This window comes from Triturus cristatus, chromosome 12 (assembly GCF_964204655.1).
Source record: "Triturus cristatus chromosome 12, aTriCri1.1, whole genome shotgun sequence".
Classification (NCBI taxonomy): Eukaryota; Metazoa; Chordata; class Amphibia; order Caudata; family Salamandridae; genus Triturus; species Triturus cristatus.
The window spans coordinates 573,843,623-573,862,602 of NC_140595.1; the positions used below are offsets into that span (position 1 = coordinate 573,843,623).

At 49.4% G+C, this 18,980-nt stretch overlaps 1 protein-coding gene across 2 annotated transcripts in view; it reads left to right on the forward strand.

Annotated features, from left to right (window-relative positions):
* Positions 1 to 18,980, forward strand: part of LOC146776281 (ATP-binding cassette sub-family C member 12-like) — a 1,395,717-nt gene that overhangs the window by 340,498 nt on the left and 1,036,239 nt on the right. For both annotated transcript variants that reach the window (XM_085639684.1, XM_085639683.1), the window contains exon 6: positions 17,174 to 17,407. In XM_085639684.1, coding sequence (XP_085495810.1) covers positions 17,174 to 17,407 — 234 coding nt within the window. The remainder of the gene's footprint in view (positions 1 to 17,173; positions 17,408 to 18,980) is intronic.

Sequence of the window (18,980 nt, forward strand, 5' to 3'; positions counted from 1 at the left end):
ATATGTTCTCCATCCATCGACCAGACCCATGGCATTGAGGATATCTGACAACCAATTGGATGACTGACCTAGCACCCGGGGTGGGGGTAACGATCTAGGGTGCCAGAGACTACAGAGTTGAAGTCCTCTCCGAGCACTAAAAAACCATCCGGTACAGCCAGCATTATAGCGCTTAGGTCTTTCAATGTCGTGGCCTGCAGTTCTGGTGGAACATAAATTGACATGAGTGTGATGGAGTAGCCCTCCCACATCCCGGTGACTCCAATGTATCTACCCCGATCGTCAACCCAAGTAGAGGTTATCGTGATAGGGAGCAACTTCTTGATCATGAGCCCAGCTCCTCGTGAGCTGGAGGTGAAGCCAGCATGTGCTACCATTGTGTACCCATATCTGTGCATTGCTTTGCATGAGTTTCCAACCAAGTGTGTTTCTTGGAGCATTACTACATCAGGAGCAAGCCGTTTAATGTGTTGGAGAACCACACTACGCTTTATCTTGTCTCTAAGCCCAACAACATTCCAACGTAATATTTTAACATCTTTGTCCCACTGTGCGCACATTATAGCCCATAACAAGTTTTGTATCTGCAACTGTCAATTTGGCCTGCATTGTCAATGAATAAAACCACTTCTTAATCAAACTACAACCTCCAACCCCAGGCAACCCCATTACCCAACTACCCCCCACCCTGCCTCCCTGCACTTTGGATGCTGAACTGCCCATTTTAAACTTGCAGAGTGCCTGTCGCCCAACTGTTGAACTAAAAGAAGAAGTTGGGGTGCGATACCCACCCTCATTGCCCTCCCCCTCCCAAATACAGTTGTATAGAATCCAAATAAATCACTTCCTAATTGTACGATGATCAATTATCCGGAAAAAGGCCCCAACTCCTGAGATGAACCCCCTAATATCACAAATATGCATGAAACCCACAGTGTTCCAGTCCTCGCGAAGGCATGACAATCGGTACCTGAAGCCCATGTCAGTCTCCATGCCGTACTCCCGAGTGGTCTCCATGGTCGTGCTGTCCAGGGCCGTGATCTATCTGGTTGCCGAGCCACTCTGACGCTGCCTCTGGTTGTTCAAAGAACCAAGTCCGACCCCCTGCCTCTACTCTTAATTTCACCGGGAATAGCATTGCGAATTTGAATCCGTGATCTCTAAGGCGTTACGAAAGACCTTCTCTGCCTTTGCACCCTCTGAGTGAAGTCCGGAAAAAAGGTAATTTCAGCATTGTCATAGCGGAGAGGGGAGGTCATTCTGGCATTTTGTAGGATTACATCTCTGTCTCTAAAGTTTAAAACCCTAGCGAGCATGAGACGTGGAGGAGCTCCCGGTTTCGGCCGCCCTCCTGGCACCTTGTGTGCTCTTTCCACAACGAAGAATTTGCTGAGTCCTTTTGGCTGAAGGTGTTGCAGTATGAGGTCTTCCACGAAGAGGTCAGGAGTTTGTCCCTCTGCTTTTTCAGGTACTCCCAGAATTCGAATGTTGTTTCTCCTGAGGCGACCTTCGTAATCATCCAGCTTATTCTCTGTGAGTTCACGAAAAGCCTGCAGGTCACGCACATTCCCTTGAAGGTGTGTTACATCCTCCACAAGGCTCGCCGTGGTGAGCTCGACCTGCTTGATCTTCTCAGTGGCCTTAGTAAGATCAGCCCGGATGAGATTTACTTCAATTGAAAGGGTGTCCATCTTATGTTCTAAGGAGGTTCTGATTCCTGCGATGGCCTCCATGACATCTTTAAGCGTAAGTTCCTGGCTCTCTCCTTCAGCGTCGCCCATCGTCCAACTCTTCAAGTGGGAGTCCTGGGGCGAGTCCTTGGGGACTGTGTAGCGGTCAAGTTTGGTCGATTGGACCGTTTTGTGGCCCTTGGGGCCGGTAACCCTTGGCCTCTCCGAGGTCCTCATTTGGTAAGCCACAGGCCACTATAAGCCTCCCAGGGGTGCGTCGTATGCCAAATGGACGGTGTCAGATTCTTGCCCTCTCGCCTGGTGGTCTAGGGATGTGCGCAAGCATGAAATCTCTGTGCCAACCTGGAGTGGCCTTACCTTGCAGCAGTGCTGTGTACATGAGTTAGGAGACAGTTACATACAAATGGTGGGAATGCTTTACCAGCGCCCAATGGTTCGGATTAAGACAGGCAAACTTTACTCAGATGCACTGCATATAAAACGGGGGACAAGACAGGGATGTCCACTGTCCCCATTGCTTTTCTCGCTTGCAATGGAACCCCTGGCAATGCAACTGCGAAGCGGTGGCGCACAGTGGGGCATACCACTAGGAGACAGAATGCATGCGGTCTCCTTGTATGCTGATGATCTGTTATTATACATCAGGGATCTGCATCACGTACCCCCAGTCATAGCGGAAACTTTCTGCGTTTTAGAAAGAGTGTCTGGGCTGGTGGTAAACTGGACAACATCAGGAATATACTCGTGTGGTGTCAGTGTGACTGAAACAGATGTAATCATGAATGGGACTACCATGACCAGGTACCCAACCACATATCGATATCTGGGAATATACATATATAGGTCCCCCGTTGATATCCTAGATGGTAATTTAATAAGAGCCATCTCTGGGATGCAAGCGCAAGTGCATTTTTTTGAAAAACCTTCCCCTGAGTGTGATGGGTCGTATTACCCTGATTAAGATGATAATATTGCCCAGATTGTTATATTATTTTTCGAATCTCCCTGTATATGTTCCGGTTAAGAAGTATAGAAAGTATCTTCAGAAACTTAAAGGCAGGCCCAGAATAGGATTATGGAAGCTATATGCTCCAACAAGAAATGGTGGATTGGCGGTTCCGAACATGGAACTCTATTATCTAGCATCCCAATTGCAATGGGTGACGAAGTGGATGAGCAGCAAATATTTGGAAGACATGTTATGGGTGAAGGCTCGCACGTGGTACACTGGCTGGTGGAAGCTCTTCTTACTCACACGATGAAGCCATTAGTGAGTCTCCGTGAGCGTTGGGCCGAAGACAGGGGGCAACCGTAGATGGAGAAGGAATGGGATATGATTATTGCTGGTTCTACATACATACCGCGTGTAGGAAGGTGGAATCTGACTACATGGTTGCCCCCATTTTTCTTTCTGGTGTTTTGATGGTTTTTGACTAGTCTGGCTGGGATCCTGCTATTCAGGACCCCAGCCTATCTGCTTACTACCTTAAATGACATGGTGTGCACATTAGGTGCACTAGTGATTGGATACTGTGGTCCCTTGTGAACTCTTTGACTTGAAAGTCATGTGTGCTGCAAGGCACCTGAAGCTAGGACAGAGTCCCTCCACACTACACGTGATAGATCTGCTGACAGCAGATGATCTTAGATTAGCTTTAGGAGCTAATAGGTCTGAATCAGGGGGTGGGTCAATTACAGTGTCTGGGTAAGATGATGAAAATCAAGATGACCAGAACTCTGTGGTTGAAGGGCCAGATCCACAAGGGTCTGAAAAGGACAGAGGAATTCTCCCTAAGAGAACTGACAGGGTGGAGGAAAGGCCTTGGTCCCTTTCTAGGGAGTCAGACCACTCCTATCACTCTGGCAGAGAATCTGTCCAGCAGAGGAGCTCCTACTTTCCTTGAAGGGAGACCTCCTCTGACAGAATGTACAAACTGCTGCTGTATGAGGAATCAAGATTTGCCCTCAAAACCAAGCAGTTGGCATTAGATAGAGAAGCCTTTGAGCTCCAGAGAGCTTCTAGAAGAGAGGGGTTAGAACCCCCTGGTGGCAGCAACAGTGTCCTTAGAGGTAGAGAATATATTCCAGACCATAGGAACCTGAGCAAGGTTGTTCCTCCCTACCAGAGTGGGGATGATATCCACAAGTAGATAACTGCTATGGAAAGGGCCTGTAGAGTACAACAGGTCCCCCAAAAGCAGTGGGCAGCAATCTTGTGGCTCTCCCTTTCAGATAAAGGAAGAGACAAGCTCCTCACTGTTAGAGAAGAGGATGTTGATGACTAGGAAGTCCTGAAGAGTGCACTGATAGATGGGTTTGGCTTAACCACTGAGCAGTACAGGTTGAAGTTCAGAGACACCCAGAAGGCACAGACACAGGACTGGGTGGACTTTGTAGATTGTGCTACCAAGGCTCTGGAGGGTTGGATAATTGGCAGTAGAGCAGCTGACTTTAAAGCATTGTATATTTTGATTATGCGTGAGCAGATACTTAACAATTGTCAAAACCAGCTCTTACACCAGTACCTGGTGGACTCTGATCTGACCTCTCCCCAAGAATTGGGAAAGAAGGCAGACAAATGGATCAGAACCAGGGTGAGGCCCAAGAACCAAGGTGGTGACCAGATGAAAGATTCCACTAAGCCCAAAGAGAAAGGTGAGGATAATAAAAATACAGAAAAGTCCTCTGAAGGGCCCCAAAAATCAAGTTCTGGCGGTGGGTCCCAAAATCCTTCCTCTTCCAATAAGAAACCATATTGCCATGTGTGCAAGCAACCTGGCCACTGGGAAACTGACTCCAGCTGTCCAAAGAATGGCAATAAAGAAAATGTTCCTCCCACTGCAGCTCCAAAACCTCCTGTTACTACCAGTAGTAATCCCCCAGGTGGTGGGAGTGCACCCAAAAACTTAGTTGGGTTTTCTTGGGGAACTCAGGTGAACTCTGGCCTAACCAGGTCCCCTACACAAGCAACTCTAGTCTGTGATGGTGGCATGGGGTTTGCCAACTTTACCATGAGTCCCAATACTTTAGGCAGGTACAGACAAGAGCCCATGATCAATGGTCAGAAGGCTGTGGCCTACAGGGACACAGGGGCTAGTGTCACCATGGTGACAAAGAAACAAGTGCCCCTAGAACAGCTTTTACCTGAGTTTAGATACCAGGTGACCAATATTGATGGAATTAGGACAGACCATCCCATGGCAGTGGTAAATCTCAGCTGGGGAGGGGTCACTGGCCCAAAGAGAGCGGCAGTGTCCCCAACCTTGTCTGTAGATTGTCTACTGGGGAATGATCTGGAAATCTCAGCCTGGGCTGAGGTGGATCTCAATACCCATCTAAGAATGTTAGGCTTCCCTGAGAGAGTGGGTGAGACCCTGAGGGCCTCACCTCCACCCCAGGAGAAATTAAGGGGAGTGAAGCCTGAAACATTGGATCACTCCACACAAACAGAGGGCATAGAGGGTGAGAAACAGTCCTCCCCCCACCAGACTAAAGGTAAGGGTCAGCTTTCTAAGGGAACCGATCCAGCCCCTTGTGAAGTAACTGTCCCAGAGGTGGTCAGGCCTGTCCTGGCCACATCTCTGATGGCAGGGGATCCTTCCAAGGTGGTACCCAGTCTGGAGCAAATATCCTGCCCCTCTCTACCCTGCCTCAGTCAGCCCTGGGCTGCAGAGGTCAGGGAGGTCAGTGGACCCTTAGTGGGCCCCTGTCCAGAGGAACCCCCTCCTCAACAGATTAGGGACACCCAGCAGAGTAGTTCTAGCCAGGTGAGTATTCCTCTACATACTGAGGGATCCCCCTTACCCCTAGGTACAGGTATCCCACAGATTGACTCTGTTGGGCACAGGGAGACCTGGGACATGGTTGCCCCAAACATTCCAATGCCCTCCACTAATCCAACTCGAAGGACCCAATCCCCAACTGTAGGCAGCCAGAGGTTGACCCTTAGGGCCAGATATGACACAGTCATGGACAGAAATGCTTCCATGGTGACCAGTGTCCTGAGGAAGTGGAGATCACCCCAAATAGGGCCTCACTTCCAGACTCAGACACCCCACCAGCCTGCTTCTGTACCAAAACACAATACAGGTAATTTCCCTAGACTTTGGAGAAACTCCAGAACCCCTCGGGGTAGGATTTCCCAAGTGGGTCATGAGACAGCGAGCAACCATGCTAATGCAGGTTCTTCCTTATATGGCCACTCAGGAAATAAAGGCTTATCTGGACAAGGTTAGCCTTATCTCCTTTCGTTTGGGGGGGGGGGGGGGGGGGGTTGGTTATGTAGGAAGGTGGAATCTGACTACATGGTTGTCCCCATTTTTTTCCTGGTGTTTTGATGGTTTTTGACTAGCCTGGCTGGGATCCTGCTATTCAGGACCCCAGCCTATCTGCTTACTCCCTTAAATGACATGGTGTGCACATTAGGTGCACTAGTGATTTGATACTGTGGTCCCTTGTGAGCCCCTAGTATATGGTACCTTAGGTACCAAGGGCATAGGTACTTCACAGGCCTACCAGGGGCTGAAGCATGTATTATGCCACCCCTGGGAAGCAGACTAAATCTGACATCCCAGGCCTGCTACTGCAGCCTGGGTGAGGTAGTGTTAGCACTCCTCACTGAGATATAGGTTCACTATATCTCTCCCTGCACACACATATAAACCTATCAGTCACCCCTAAGGCAGGCCCTATCAATCCTGAGGGCAGGGTGCTTGGTTTCCATGTGAGGGGGTGCCTCTGCCTGAGCAGGGCCCCTCTGCAGCTCTCAGAGCCCATTCTCTGGGGCTGGTTGTGAATGCGGTCAAACCATATACTCTTAAGTGCATTATAACCTCGCGGTAAATGCTAACTCTGTGATGCCTGCATCAAAACATGTTGTGTTTGGTGTCAAATGCTTTGGAATCATACCCCCACACCAGTAACTGGTGTGTGAGTATGATCCCACCCTTCTAGAGGGATAGACATGTACCCACTGTGAAAACACGGTAGAATCCTGAAGAGCTCTGGCATCACAAAATGGATGCCACCAGTCACAGACACTGGGCTGCCCTCCTGCTGCTGACCGAAACTCGCAGTGGAGGAGGCCCAACAATAGGCATCCTGTCACAGGGAGGTGTGACCACCTCCCAGACAGGGTTTAGTGTATTGGGGCTGGGTGGGTGCACTCCTAGAGTGCTTTGAAGTCCTGCACTGGGGGAGCAGTAGGCTCCTCTGTGCATACATCAGTTCAAACCGGCTCAGGGGCTACCTGCTCCTGCTCTGGCACAATACTGGACAAAGGGAAGTGGGTGTAGCCACCCACTCCCCTGACCGTCCCATAGGTGGGGTCATAGAGCTAGTCCCTCCCTTCCTTCTAGTATAAGTTAGGGAACCCTTGCCATTGCAAACTAGATATCCCTGGACGACGCTCTGAAGAAGAATCCTGGACCTTCGATGTTCCACTACCTCTGGAAGACGGAAGAATCTCCCTTCGAGTCAAGGAGTGACTCCCCTGCTTGACAGACACCAAATCTTGCAATCAACGGTCGCAAACTTTCCCGCTCCCACTGGAGTCCGAAGTCCCTGCAGCCCAGGAAGAGGATTTCCTGACTTCTCCCAGGCCATTGTGAGTCCCCAGTGACGCTGAGACAAGTGGACCCCACGAGTGACAAGGAACTGCAATCCCTGGGTACCGTGCACTATTTTCGAGTGCAACCCCTTCACAACGTTCTACAAACTTGTGCATTGGACCACGTGTGGTACAAGCCTCCAGCCGGATTCCCTCCAAAGATCAGAGGCCTACCTTGTCTTGAGTGACCGTGGGCCCCTGTTGAGTGAATCCTCCCGAGGCGTCTTCGCGATCTCTTGCTGGTTGGCTTGTGGGTCCCCTGAAGTCTTTTCTACAGTTCCAAAGGGCTCCTCTGGTTGCTTCAGGCCTGCCCTGACTTACCGTCGCTGGGTGAGTCCCTCAGACCTTGCTGGTCTGCACCGCTGACTTTTTATCCTTTCCACAAGATTTGCTGTTACCAAGGCTTGTTGGCTCCAATCTGGTCACCGACACCGCAGTAAGCTGCAGACTTTGAGGGACATGCCGAATCCAGCTCCTGGTTGTCGTCAACACCTCCTGGACCTCGTGGCTAAAGAGTCAAGACACCCGTGGATCACCTGAAATCACCCGACGACTGTGGGCATCCATCTTCCTTGCCCCGGGTCACTGCCAAGTGACTTTGAACTCTGTACCCTCTGCTTTAAGGTCTTCCTTCTTCTGAATCCAGCCTTGGATTCCATCGGACACTTCTCCTGTCTTCACAAGCAGCAAGTCTTCTTTGGCTCCCATTGAAAACGACGCCGCGACCCGACACCAAAAGATACCTATGCACCCGGCTTCCATGGGTGAGGTAACTTCAGCACTACGGTGCTCCTGTGGGTGTTGGCTCTAGAACTACTTACCCTGTAAGTGACTTGCTTGTAGACTCTCCCGAAGTATCCTTAAACTCTAAATTTCCAATCGCGACTTGCTCCATTGAAGTCAATTGGGATCCGCGGCTGTGTTCTCACACTGCATGCGTCTCCCGTGGGTCCTTTACTTACCTGCCTTGTGTGGATTAGTGAGGCCCCAGCGCTTCTGAAGGCCCTAGACTCTGTGCAAGTCGTTATTCTTAAGTCTCTTTTTTAGTATATGGTCTGGTACGCCCCTAGGGCCCCAGCCATATTTGTGCTTAACTTGTTGTGAAATGTTGGTTTGTGCATATGTTCCTGACTTCTAATCTCATAAAGAGATTAGCAGAGAGTTGGTAGTAATAAATACATATATATTTTATATATATACCTGTGTGGTGTCCTTTCATTTAGTAATTCAAGAGATTATAAGGTAAAACAAGCGGCTTTACATTCCTCTAAAGACTTAGCCTGAAGGCTGCTCTCCACAGCTACCACTAGGATAGCTTTCTTCAAAAGGTTGTCTTAAACCTATCTACCATAAGAGTCGAATTGTACTGGTGCAAGGTGGCCACTTTAACTAGTGACCAGCATGTACCAGGCCAACTTCTCACACCGCGCAACTCACGTTTTAAACTCATACAGTCATACATCTTACCCAGAGCGTATCTTTCCCCAGACAAAATAAACTAATACTTCAACATTACTACCTCTGTCTGCCCAAGGTATCACCTAGTTGGGGCCGATCTGCTACACATGTTGTGGTCTTGCACCTCACTTCAGTCATATTGGCAAGCAGTTCAGGAGACACTAACGAAATGTACAAAGATGCCCTTACAGTGCACATGGGAGATTTGCGTCTTGGGAGTATGTACCCGAACGGAAAAAAACAAGGTCACCTCTAGGTTCAAAGATCTGGGACTGATCACTGCCAAGCGCCTAATCACAAGGAGATGGAAACATAGCGACCCCCGGCACTAATCAGCTGGATACAATCCCTCACAGTGTGGGCGCAGGCCGAGAGCACCACACTACACAGAGAAGAGACGGCGGGGCTGCGCATGTATCCAATAGCGCAGTCCTTGAATGCTATCCTTAAAGTACTCACACAACCGGAGGATGTAGATAGTCCTACATCTTCGCAGCCAGCCAATGATCTAGGAGTAGTCATAGATCACTGGATGCCCCCCCTGCCGTACAGGTAATTGTAGGCTACCCTCTTCTTTTAGTATACCATATGCGGTCGGTGGGATACGCGACACCTCAAGAACGGTCGCTATGTCTTGGCTCCCTTCAATTCAAAACCCCATACAAGTCGAGCACAGGCTTCCCCATACCAGCACACATCGACCTCAGCCCAGTCATGCCCAGTTCCAGATGGCGTCTTCTTTTGTTTTTCTTTCACATATATTTTATTCGTTTATAAACTCAGTATATTTTTTTTCCTTTTTAGTGGTTGTTAAGTCTTTAATAAAAATGCAATACCTTTCTTCTAGAACATTGCCACAGGTCATACAGCAAACAAGCACCACAGCAATATTTATGAATAGAACGCTCCTGAATCTTACATACAAAAGAGACACCTGGTGGCTAGCAATTGAATTTATTGTCTAATGCGAATATGCAGCGTAATTGTGCCCATAGTAAACAGAGGCAGCAGACAGTGCACAAACGATACGTAATACATTTGCTGACGTGGAACGAAAATTTCAAGTGATATCTTCATGTATAAAACTGTACTAGTCAGCGAATTAAGGAAGTAACTGTACTTTCCGACAGGTTGTTGAATAACAATGAAAATGTAAGATTGGTCAGATACATAAAGTTTGTATTTCAAAATTCAATAAATATATATAAAAAAAAAAATATGAAACCTCTGTGCCAGATACCACTGACTACAGGAAGACCTGCTGAAGTGCAGTGAGGTGGGACTAGGCTTGGGCAGTAAATTTCGTTCCGCTCGCGGAATTTGCGATATTTTGACATTTTCGCGTTCCGCGGAGAGCGCGAAAATGTCAAAACGTTCACAACCTGCCGCGAAACTGAAGTATTTTTCTTGTTCGCGCTTTAAAAATGCGTTCTCACACACGCGGTCGAGACTTACCGGGTCCCTTCGTTCACCGATGAGTTTTCCTATCAGTTCGCGCGTGCCACAAGATGTTGGATTGTTGGTAGCCGGTCGTGTTATCCCACGAGAGTTTGCGATCGCAAACACGTCATTGCGATCGCTAACAGGAAATAAGCATCGCGAGCAAGTTAGCTGCGCCCATTAGCGACCGCATGGGCAAGTTGGAGATATATTTCCCCGCGAGCACGCAAAAACACATCGCGAACGGGCGGGAAAAGCAATCTCCGCATCTTCGCGAAAGTTCTGCATGCTCGTGTAGATTTTGCGCAATTTCGCGATAATTTGCGAATATCAATTTCGCAAATTCCGCCCACCCTTAGGTGGGACTACAAGGGCTCAACGAGGAGGGGGTTCAGCCCCCGGCTAAAGGTTCAGGAAATTTCGCCCAGGTCCTGCCCACCTCAAGGCTTTCAGTCTCGTAAGGAAGCCTTGCGCAATCTATCCAGGTTGTTCCCCTGCGGGGAGGAGGTGAGGGGGAAGTGGGGGTTACTGCTCCTCCAGTTGTAGGCCGGAGAGATCACGATCCAGGACACTATTCCCCCGTCCCCACGCCGGCTCCAGGAAGATCTCCTGCCCCAGGACAAAGTGAAAGAGTGGCCAGGAGCCTCTTCACAGTTTCCAGGCACCCTGAGGCTTGCTTGGTGGCTTCGTCCCCTAGGGAAGCTCCCCCCGCGATCTGCATACACTCCGGTTTGCAGGAGGGATCCGCTGGGAGACGTCGCGTTGCGGGGAGTCTTTACTGGGTGCGCCTGTCGAGGCCCCGGTCTGACGTCAGGACACGGCTGCCCCTCCTCATCCTCCAATGCGGTGTCTTCCAGTAGTCTAGGTCCCGACTTCGGCAGAAGCGAAGGCCTCTTCTTGACGGGGGTGTATCTTTGGATCCCGGCCTCCGTTCGGCATGGGAATGACTGGAGTCTGGTCTGCGTCCTCTCCGGTTTACAGAAATGTATTTGGATATTTGGATCCCGGATATGTGCGGCGGATAGACGCGGGGAAGAGAAATCAGGACAGAGTGTAGAAGTTAGCTTGCAGGGGCAATGATTGCAGGGACACACAGGTAAGTGATATTAGTGCTTCCTTTATTCACTTTAACATGCTAATTACTGTCGGAGGGAGAGCGCCGGGGGCCGTCTTACCGGTGCACAGACTCGGCGCTAATGAACCCCAAAATGGCCGCTGCGCACCTATGTCATCGCGTAGGCGCAACGACTAGACCGCAACTCTACATAGCTCCCTTTTTTCCTTATACATAACAACAAGAACATTTTTTTTTTTTACTTGCATGCATTCTCTCCCTTCTCTCCTTACTCATTAATAACCAGAAAATTATTACTTGCGTGTGTTCCCCATCAGTTCTCCATCTCAAAGTCTCTAAACCTCGTAGGTTTCACCACTGTCCTTCCACTCTGGGTACACCTCACCGGAGTGCCTGAGGCAGGGACGGCGCTCTCCAGGGAGGTTCTCTGGTCTTCCCTCCCGGTGTTCGGGATCACTCCTTCCCCCGGAGATCTGCTTCCGCTTCCCCAAAGTTCCGAGGTACCCCGACCCTCATCATCATTTACGTCAGCTTCACCTCCGCTTTCTCTTGGGTTGCTTGATGTGTTGTCTGCCAGCCTTGACTCAGTCCCTTGGGTCCGGGACGGTGTCCCTTGTCCATTGTCCGGTCCGTTCCACTGCATGATCTTGTTGCACTTGGACATGCGGTCCTGTGACCACACCTTCCCGTCGCTGAGTAGGGCAGAACAGTTGTAAACTTCTTCCACTTGCATCGGTGCGCTAAATTTGCTGTCCCCCTTCCTTCGCAATTGGGCCAGCTTAACCCACACCCACTCTCCCTTCTCGAGTTCCGTCTCTTTGACGCTTCTCCTTTTGTTGTAGTGTTCCGCATATATCTTTTGAGCTCTCTCTAGGTTGTGACGTACGACAGCAGGCAACCACTTGCTCGTGATGGTCCGCTCCTTCCAAGCCACATTGTCTTTCGTAAAGGGGCCTCTACCCCTCAAGATCTGGAAGGGGCTGTACCCCGTGCTGGTAGGTGTGATCCTATACGCCCACACCATACTCTTCAGTTCCTTTTCCCAGTCTATCCCGCTCGCAATCGCCGCTTGCACCGACCCCATGATGACACAGTTGAATCTTTCGGCTTGACCATTCCCTGCGGGGTGGTATATCGACGTGTGTTTTATCCTAATGCCGTTCCTCGCCATGTACGTGTTCCATTTGTCGGACACAAATTGAGGCCCATTGTCGCTTAGGATGGAGCGAGGGATGCCTTCCCTGAGAAATACTGCCATCAGGAACTTCAGTATCTTGTCCGTATCCATATCCTCTTGTACGTCCACCTCCGGCCACTTGGAGTACTTCTCCACAAGAACCAACGCATATTTCTGAATGCCCTGCTTGTCCAGTATCGGCCCGAGTATGTCTATGGCTAGGACTTCCCAAGGATTCACCGGGTTGTCAAACTTCCCCAGGGGTGGGCGCAGTAGGCTCAGGGATTTGTCAGCCCCTTGGCACTGGCTACACTCCCGCACATGCCTCTCTATCTGGTTGTCCACCGCCGGCCACCAATACACTTTTTTCGCTCTCAATTTTGTCTTGACAATACCCAGGTGGCCCTCGTGGATGAGAGTCAGCAGGTGTGGTATTAACCTGGTCGGGGGGACTACCTTTTCCCCTCTCCTCTGGAAAATCCCCTGGTCGCAGACCGACAAATCCTCTCTCACTTCAAAGAACTTCCTAAGCATTGCTCCCAAGTGCTTTTTCTCAGGCCACCCCCTTAGGACACATTGCTTGACTGCTTCCAAGTCCGCGTCTGTCTCGTACGCTTCCCTTCATTCGTGCATGCTTATCACCTGTTTGTGATCGTCCATGAATGCTACTTTACAGTCCTCGTCTTCCGATGTCTTGGGGGCTTCCTCCATGGCCGCCGCTCGACTAAGGTAGTCGGCTACTTTGTTCTTTTGCCCTGGGATGTGCTCCACATCATATCTGTAGTCCAACAGCTTCAGCGTCATCTTCGCGATGTGGGGCGTCACAGTGGCATGCCCTGACGATGTTAGTACTTTGATCAAGGGCTTGTGGTCTGTCCTCAATCGGAATCTCGTTCCCCATAAGAACTGACGGAACTTGCCCATGGCCCATACTACTGCTAGCATCTCCTTTTCTATGACGCTGTACTTTTGTTCCGTGGGAGACAGCGATCTGGATGCGAAGCTGAGGGTGGCTAAATCTCCGCCTTCCAATTCCTGAATAAGGACTGCTCCCAGACCCCGGTCACTGGCATCTGTCGTCAGGATTGTCCCGGCTCGGGGATCATATCCGCTCAGCGGGACGGCCGTGCTGATGTCCGCTTTTATCCTGCGGAACTCCTCTTGTGTTTCCTCAGTCCACTCAAATTTGGTTTTGTTCCTTATTAGCTGTCTCAAGTGGTGCGTCTTCGTGGCGAAGTGGGGAACAAATTTGCTATAGAACTCCGCCATGCCTAGGAACGATCTTACGTCTTCCTTCGACTTGGGTGGCAGAGCATCACATATCGCCTTTGCATTGGACTGCTTGGGGGTGATCCCCTGGTCGCTGATCACATGCCCCAGGTACGTAACTGACGTCATCCCAAACCGGCACTTCTCCCACTCCGCCGTGAGTCCATTGCGTTCCAACACATGGAGGACGGTGGATAACTTGGTGTCGTGGTCCGCCTTGTCCTTCCCCATTATTAGGATGTCGTCTTGGAAGTATTGCACCCCCTTGATCTTGCAAAATAGACTGTGCATTAGCTTCTGGAAAACGGCTGCTGCCGATGCTAGCCCAAACGGCATTCGGCGGAATTGGTAGCACCCAAAGGGGGTTATAAAGGACGTCAGCTTCTTACTGGAGTGGTGTAGCGCAATCTGGTGGTAGGCTGACGTGAGATCGATTGTTGAAAACCACTTTATTCCTTTGGTGTTGGCCAGCATCTCATCTATCCGTGGCAAGGGAAACCTTTCAACTATGATGTTTTTGTTCAGCTCCCTCAAGTCCACACACAACCTTATTTTTCCGTTAGGCTTCATGGCGACCACCAACGGGGCCAACCACTCTGCACTCGTGATCGGTTCTATGATGCCGTTTTCTTCTAGTCTGTGGAGCTCCTGTTGCACTTGGTCTCGGACTGCCAAGGGGATGTTCCTCACTTTATGACATAACGGTCGGGCATCCCCTCTGAGCTCGATCCTGTGCGTGAATTTTGTCAGTCTTCCTACTTTGCCTCCAAATACGTTGGGAAATTCTGCTTTCAGCCTCCCCACTTGAGGTCGTCGTTCGTCGCTGGTCATTAAGACTTGGGTGGTGCCGCTTGGGTCCAATTGTATTCCATGGTCGCCTTGGTCTACCTTTCTCCGCAATGTACAGCTTGCACCTGGCGTGCCGCTCCTTAAATTTAAATTCCAGGAGTCGGTATCCCACCATTGGGATGGGTTCTCCTGTAAAGGTGACGGGGCGGATGTCTGGGGGCTCCAAGTGGTCTCCAATGTGGTCCTTAAACTGTTCTTCCCAGACGCTGCGTTGTATGATGGTAAAGGGGGAACCGGAGTCGGCTACCATCTGAATTTGTACCCCTCCAATCACCAGGTCACACTGCGGTTTCTTCGATCGGTTGCAGTTTATCCCCATCACGTGTTCGTCTATGCATAGCACACTGTCATCATCATCTTCGTTCCCATTGTCTTCCTCCACCTCTTGTGCGACATATTTGACCTCTCTTGTCTTCAGCTTGCGGCGACTCACTTTCTCGTAGTGACCGATTAGTCCACAGAACAAGCATTTAGCCTTAAACGTCAGACAGCGCTTGTCGTGTGCTGGGTGCGACCTGCTGCCGCATCTGTAGCACATGCCCTTGCTTGACTGGTTTCTTCCCCTGAGGTGGCCTGGGTGACCACTTGGCCTGTGTCCTCGTGTCTCCTGTTGCTACTTTGCCTCTCTCCGGCGGTTCAGCCTCTGTGACTTTATTCACCATGGGTTTCGGGGTGGCTTCCTTCTTTGCCGCTTCCGCGCATCTCTTCGATAGCTCCGCCTTCTTCACCATGGCTATCACTTCCTTTAACGTCACATCGCCATTGACCCACAATTTATCTTGTATTGCCGAGTTGGTGGTGTGCATGACAATTTGGTCTTTTATAAATTCGTCGTGCAACGTGCCGAACATACAGGTGATGGCCAATTTCCTCAATGCCGCCACGTATTCATCTATGGGCTCTCCTTCCGCTTGTTTCCTTTGCTGGAAGTTATATCTATCAATAGACGTGCATACCGCTGGTCTGTAGTGCTTGTTTAAGTCGTCTATCGCGTGTTGGAAGACATCATCGTCCGCTGCTTGCCTCGGCGTGGGGGCAATGTTCTGAAACACCCTGATTCCTTCCGGGCCCAGGTTGTGCAACAGGATCCTTCTTTTCCTTTTGCTGGGGAATGCTTCCCCCGCTTCGTCCTCCAGGGCTTCCATGTAATTCCTAAAGTATTTCCTCCAATCCTCCCATTTCATCGACGGTTCTCCCGGTTTGGGCAGGAATGGAATTGGCGTCGTGAGTGAGGATGGTTGGGCACACATTGCCGCTCTTCTCTCTGGCGACTCGTCTTCCCTCCTTGGCCTGCCTTGTGCACTCCGTCTCTGCTGGCGTGGGGGGCTGTGGTGTGTGGCTGCTCTAGTGCCACTGCCGCGCTCCGCCTGATCCGCCAGGGCCTCCCTAGTACTGCTTGTGTTGGCCCCAGTAAGTGCTTAGGGTCGTTGCGTGTCGGGCGCCTCCCCACGTGACTTGTAAGGGCCTGCGCCTCCCGCGGCGGCCTGAGAGGTTTACGGTCCTCCCTTCCCCTGCTTGCCACGTGGGTTGCTCTCCCCGCGATTCCGGTACTCGCGCCACCTTCCTCTTCTGTGCCTTCCCCCTTGACTTGGGTTCTTGCTTGTGGCTCTGGGGTTCCTCTGTGCAGTCCGACTTGTGTGCCTTCCTGGGCGGTGCTCAAGCCCCTCCCAGGCTTCCCCTCTGCCGCGCTCTCCCTCCGGCGTACCTGTTGTCTCCTGTAGCTGGCCACGTGTGCCCCTGTGCAGGCTCTCTGGGCTTTCCCCGCGTCGTTCGTCGGTCCCAGCCCTCGTCGCCATTTGTAGAAGTTAGCTTGCAGGGGCAATGATTGCAGGGACACACAGGTAAGTGATATTAGTGCTTCCTTTATTCACTTTAACATGCTAATTACTGTCGGAGGGAGAGCGCCGGCGGCCGTCTTACCGGTGCACAGACTCGGAGCTGATGAGCCCCAAAATGGCCGCTGCGCGCCTACGTCATCGCGTAGGCGCAACGACTAGACCGCAACTCTACACAGAGCTCGTCGATCAAGCGGCCATTACGCTGCGCTGCCTGGCCACGCCCCCTCACCAGACTCACTTGATGCATCCAGCTTGTTGTAGAGCCAGAGGGCTGCATTATTAGAATGAGGTTATAAAGAATAGTCGAAGCCAGTTAGCAAATGTGAGGCTTGTTGTATAACAATCCAAGAGTCTGTGGGGAGCATAGGAAAGTGCTATATGAGTACCTTCTCGTTATATCATTATCTAATCTGGTCTCCCACCTCTTTATAGCGTATTTCAGCATTCTAGAGTGCATAGTCAGTATATAAGTGTTTAGCCGCCAGTTTTTAAAATATATGCCAATTATCACACTGATAATGCTATCTAGAATGTTGATTAATGTAGCTAGAGAACACTTATTGAATGGTTCAAAGCATACAATGAAGGACGAAGCATTTTATAGCTAACGGAGATAACGATGAGTTTTGAGATTAAAAAAGGTAAAGTGATGTGTGTGTTGCAAATTGTACTTGTTAAGCAGTGTCACCCCCAAGCAGTGTGGTACGAAAATCTGTCATGGATTTTAAGGGATTCAGTCTAACTGATCTTTGTGTTTCTCTTTTCTAGGCAGTGATCATTCGTGCCATTTTAGAGTACAGTGAGAGCGAATCCAACGATGTTCTATATGGCGTGGGCCTCTGCATCGGCCTCTATTTCTCAGAGCTTGGGAAGGCCTTATTTTTCACGTTATCTTGGGCTATCAACTACCGCACAGGCACCCGGCTGAAGGTCGCCCTCACTACCATGGCTTTCGAAAAGCTCATTAAATTCAAAACGTTGACACACATCTCAGTTGGTGAGGTAAGCTGTGAACTTCTTCAGAGTCATCACCAGTGACTTAGTGGAATTTGGGAAATGTAGAGACATTATGGGTCTTTTAGCGTGTAATTTGAAAACTGTGTAAATGATTAATTGAACTCAATCAATTGCTTGCTTTATTCGACAATAATAGTCATAATAACATACAAAATATTCATTAAATACAAGCTATACATGGCATAATTAGAACAAATTGGTAAAACATTGTAAAATGACATATCATTGTAAAATAACTTATCTAACATATCATTAAAAAGGCCAAATAAAAGAGTTAATGAAAAATTATGAAAAGGTTCAACACCCTCAATTTACTGGATAAGTCACAGAAGAGCACTAAAATATAGAGTCAAAGGACAGAATACAAGTGTAAACCCAATAAACAATGACACACCCCTAAGGACTCCAAATAACATTCATATTAAGTTGACAATGGTCACCACACATAGATTCAGACTGGGTAAGCACAGACGATGGGTGTGGTAATGTCTTGTACAGTCTGGGAGATGTTAATAAGGTCAAACAATAGCTGTCAATGCCTTTGCACGTTTGACCTACATTTTTCCCAGAAATGTAGCAACAGCACATACATATGCCTGGTTTAAATCCAATCTGAGTATTCTGAGGGCTACTTAGCAACTGCATGTCCCTATCAGCCTGTATATAGCTTTAATCCATGTGCGGTGAATACCGTCATACCCATTACAAGCAAATAGAACATGTCCCACAGATTCAGGAGTGGCATTACATGTTGGGCATACTTCATATTTATCAGTGGCCCATCTGGCAGTAAAGGTCTTGAGAGGCGATGTACCAGTCCTAAACTGAAAGTATAGTTTTCTGTCTAAGGGTACAGAAATAATCTACCAGTATGATTCCGAGAAGAAAGAAGATTTAAAACTTCCAATCAGGGGGTGACCAATACTTGCTCTACCTGCATTTTCATCAACCCACTCCCAATAATGTTCCTTCAACAACCTAACCATCAGAAGTGGACTTGAGAGCAGGTTGCTCCAATAATCTCCAAGGCCAATAGCTACAAGCAGTTTGTGGACCTGTCTTATCCAGAATGTTTTACAAAATTTGTCAACAGCCATCACTTGCCTTAGTGCGTCACCATATTGTACCAGTTCTGGCTGAAACTACAGCTTCTTCCAGAACAATAAGGGGCGCAATTTCCCTCTATCTGCCAGTGTACGTTGCCCCAAAATCATCATCAAAGGTTTGAGGTGGCTACTTTGAGGCAAGTGAACCAGGTTCCACAAAAATCTGTTTTCTGAGCTATTCAGCGGGGAGTGATTAGTAAAACCTCATAACTCTGAACCATAGAGACAAGTGCTAGTAGCTTTAGCATCATAGGTTTGCAAGATAGAAGAGATGGGTTTTGTAAGGGAGTTGTTATGTTCTCTTGCTATAGCTCCGGTTATTTGCCTATGCTTAAGAGTTAAAATGTCCAACTGGGGTTTCCATGAAAGATGTGAGGATATGGTGACCCCAGATAACTAAAAATTTCTACACTATCGAGACGATCACCTCCCAGCTCAAGCTTTCCTTTAAA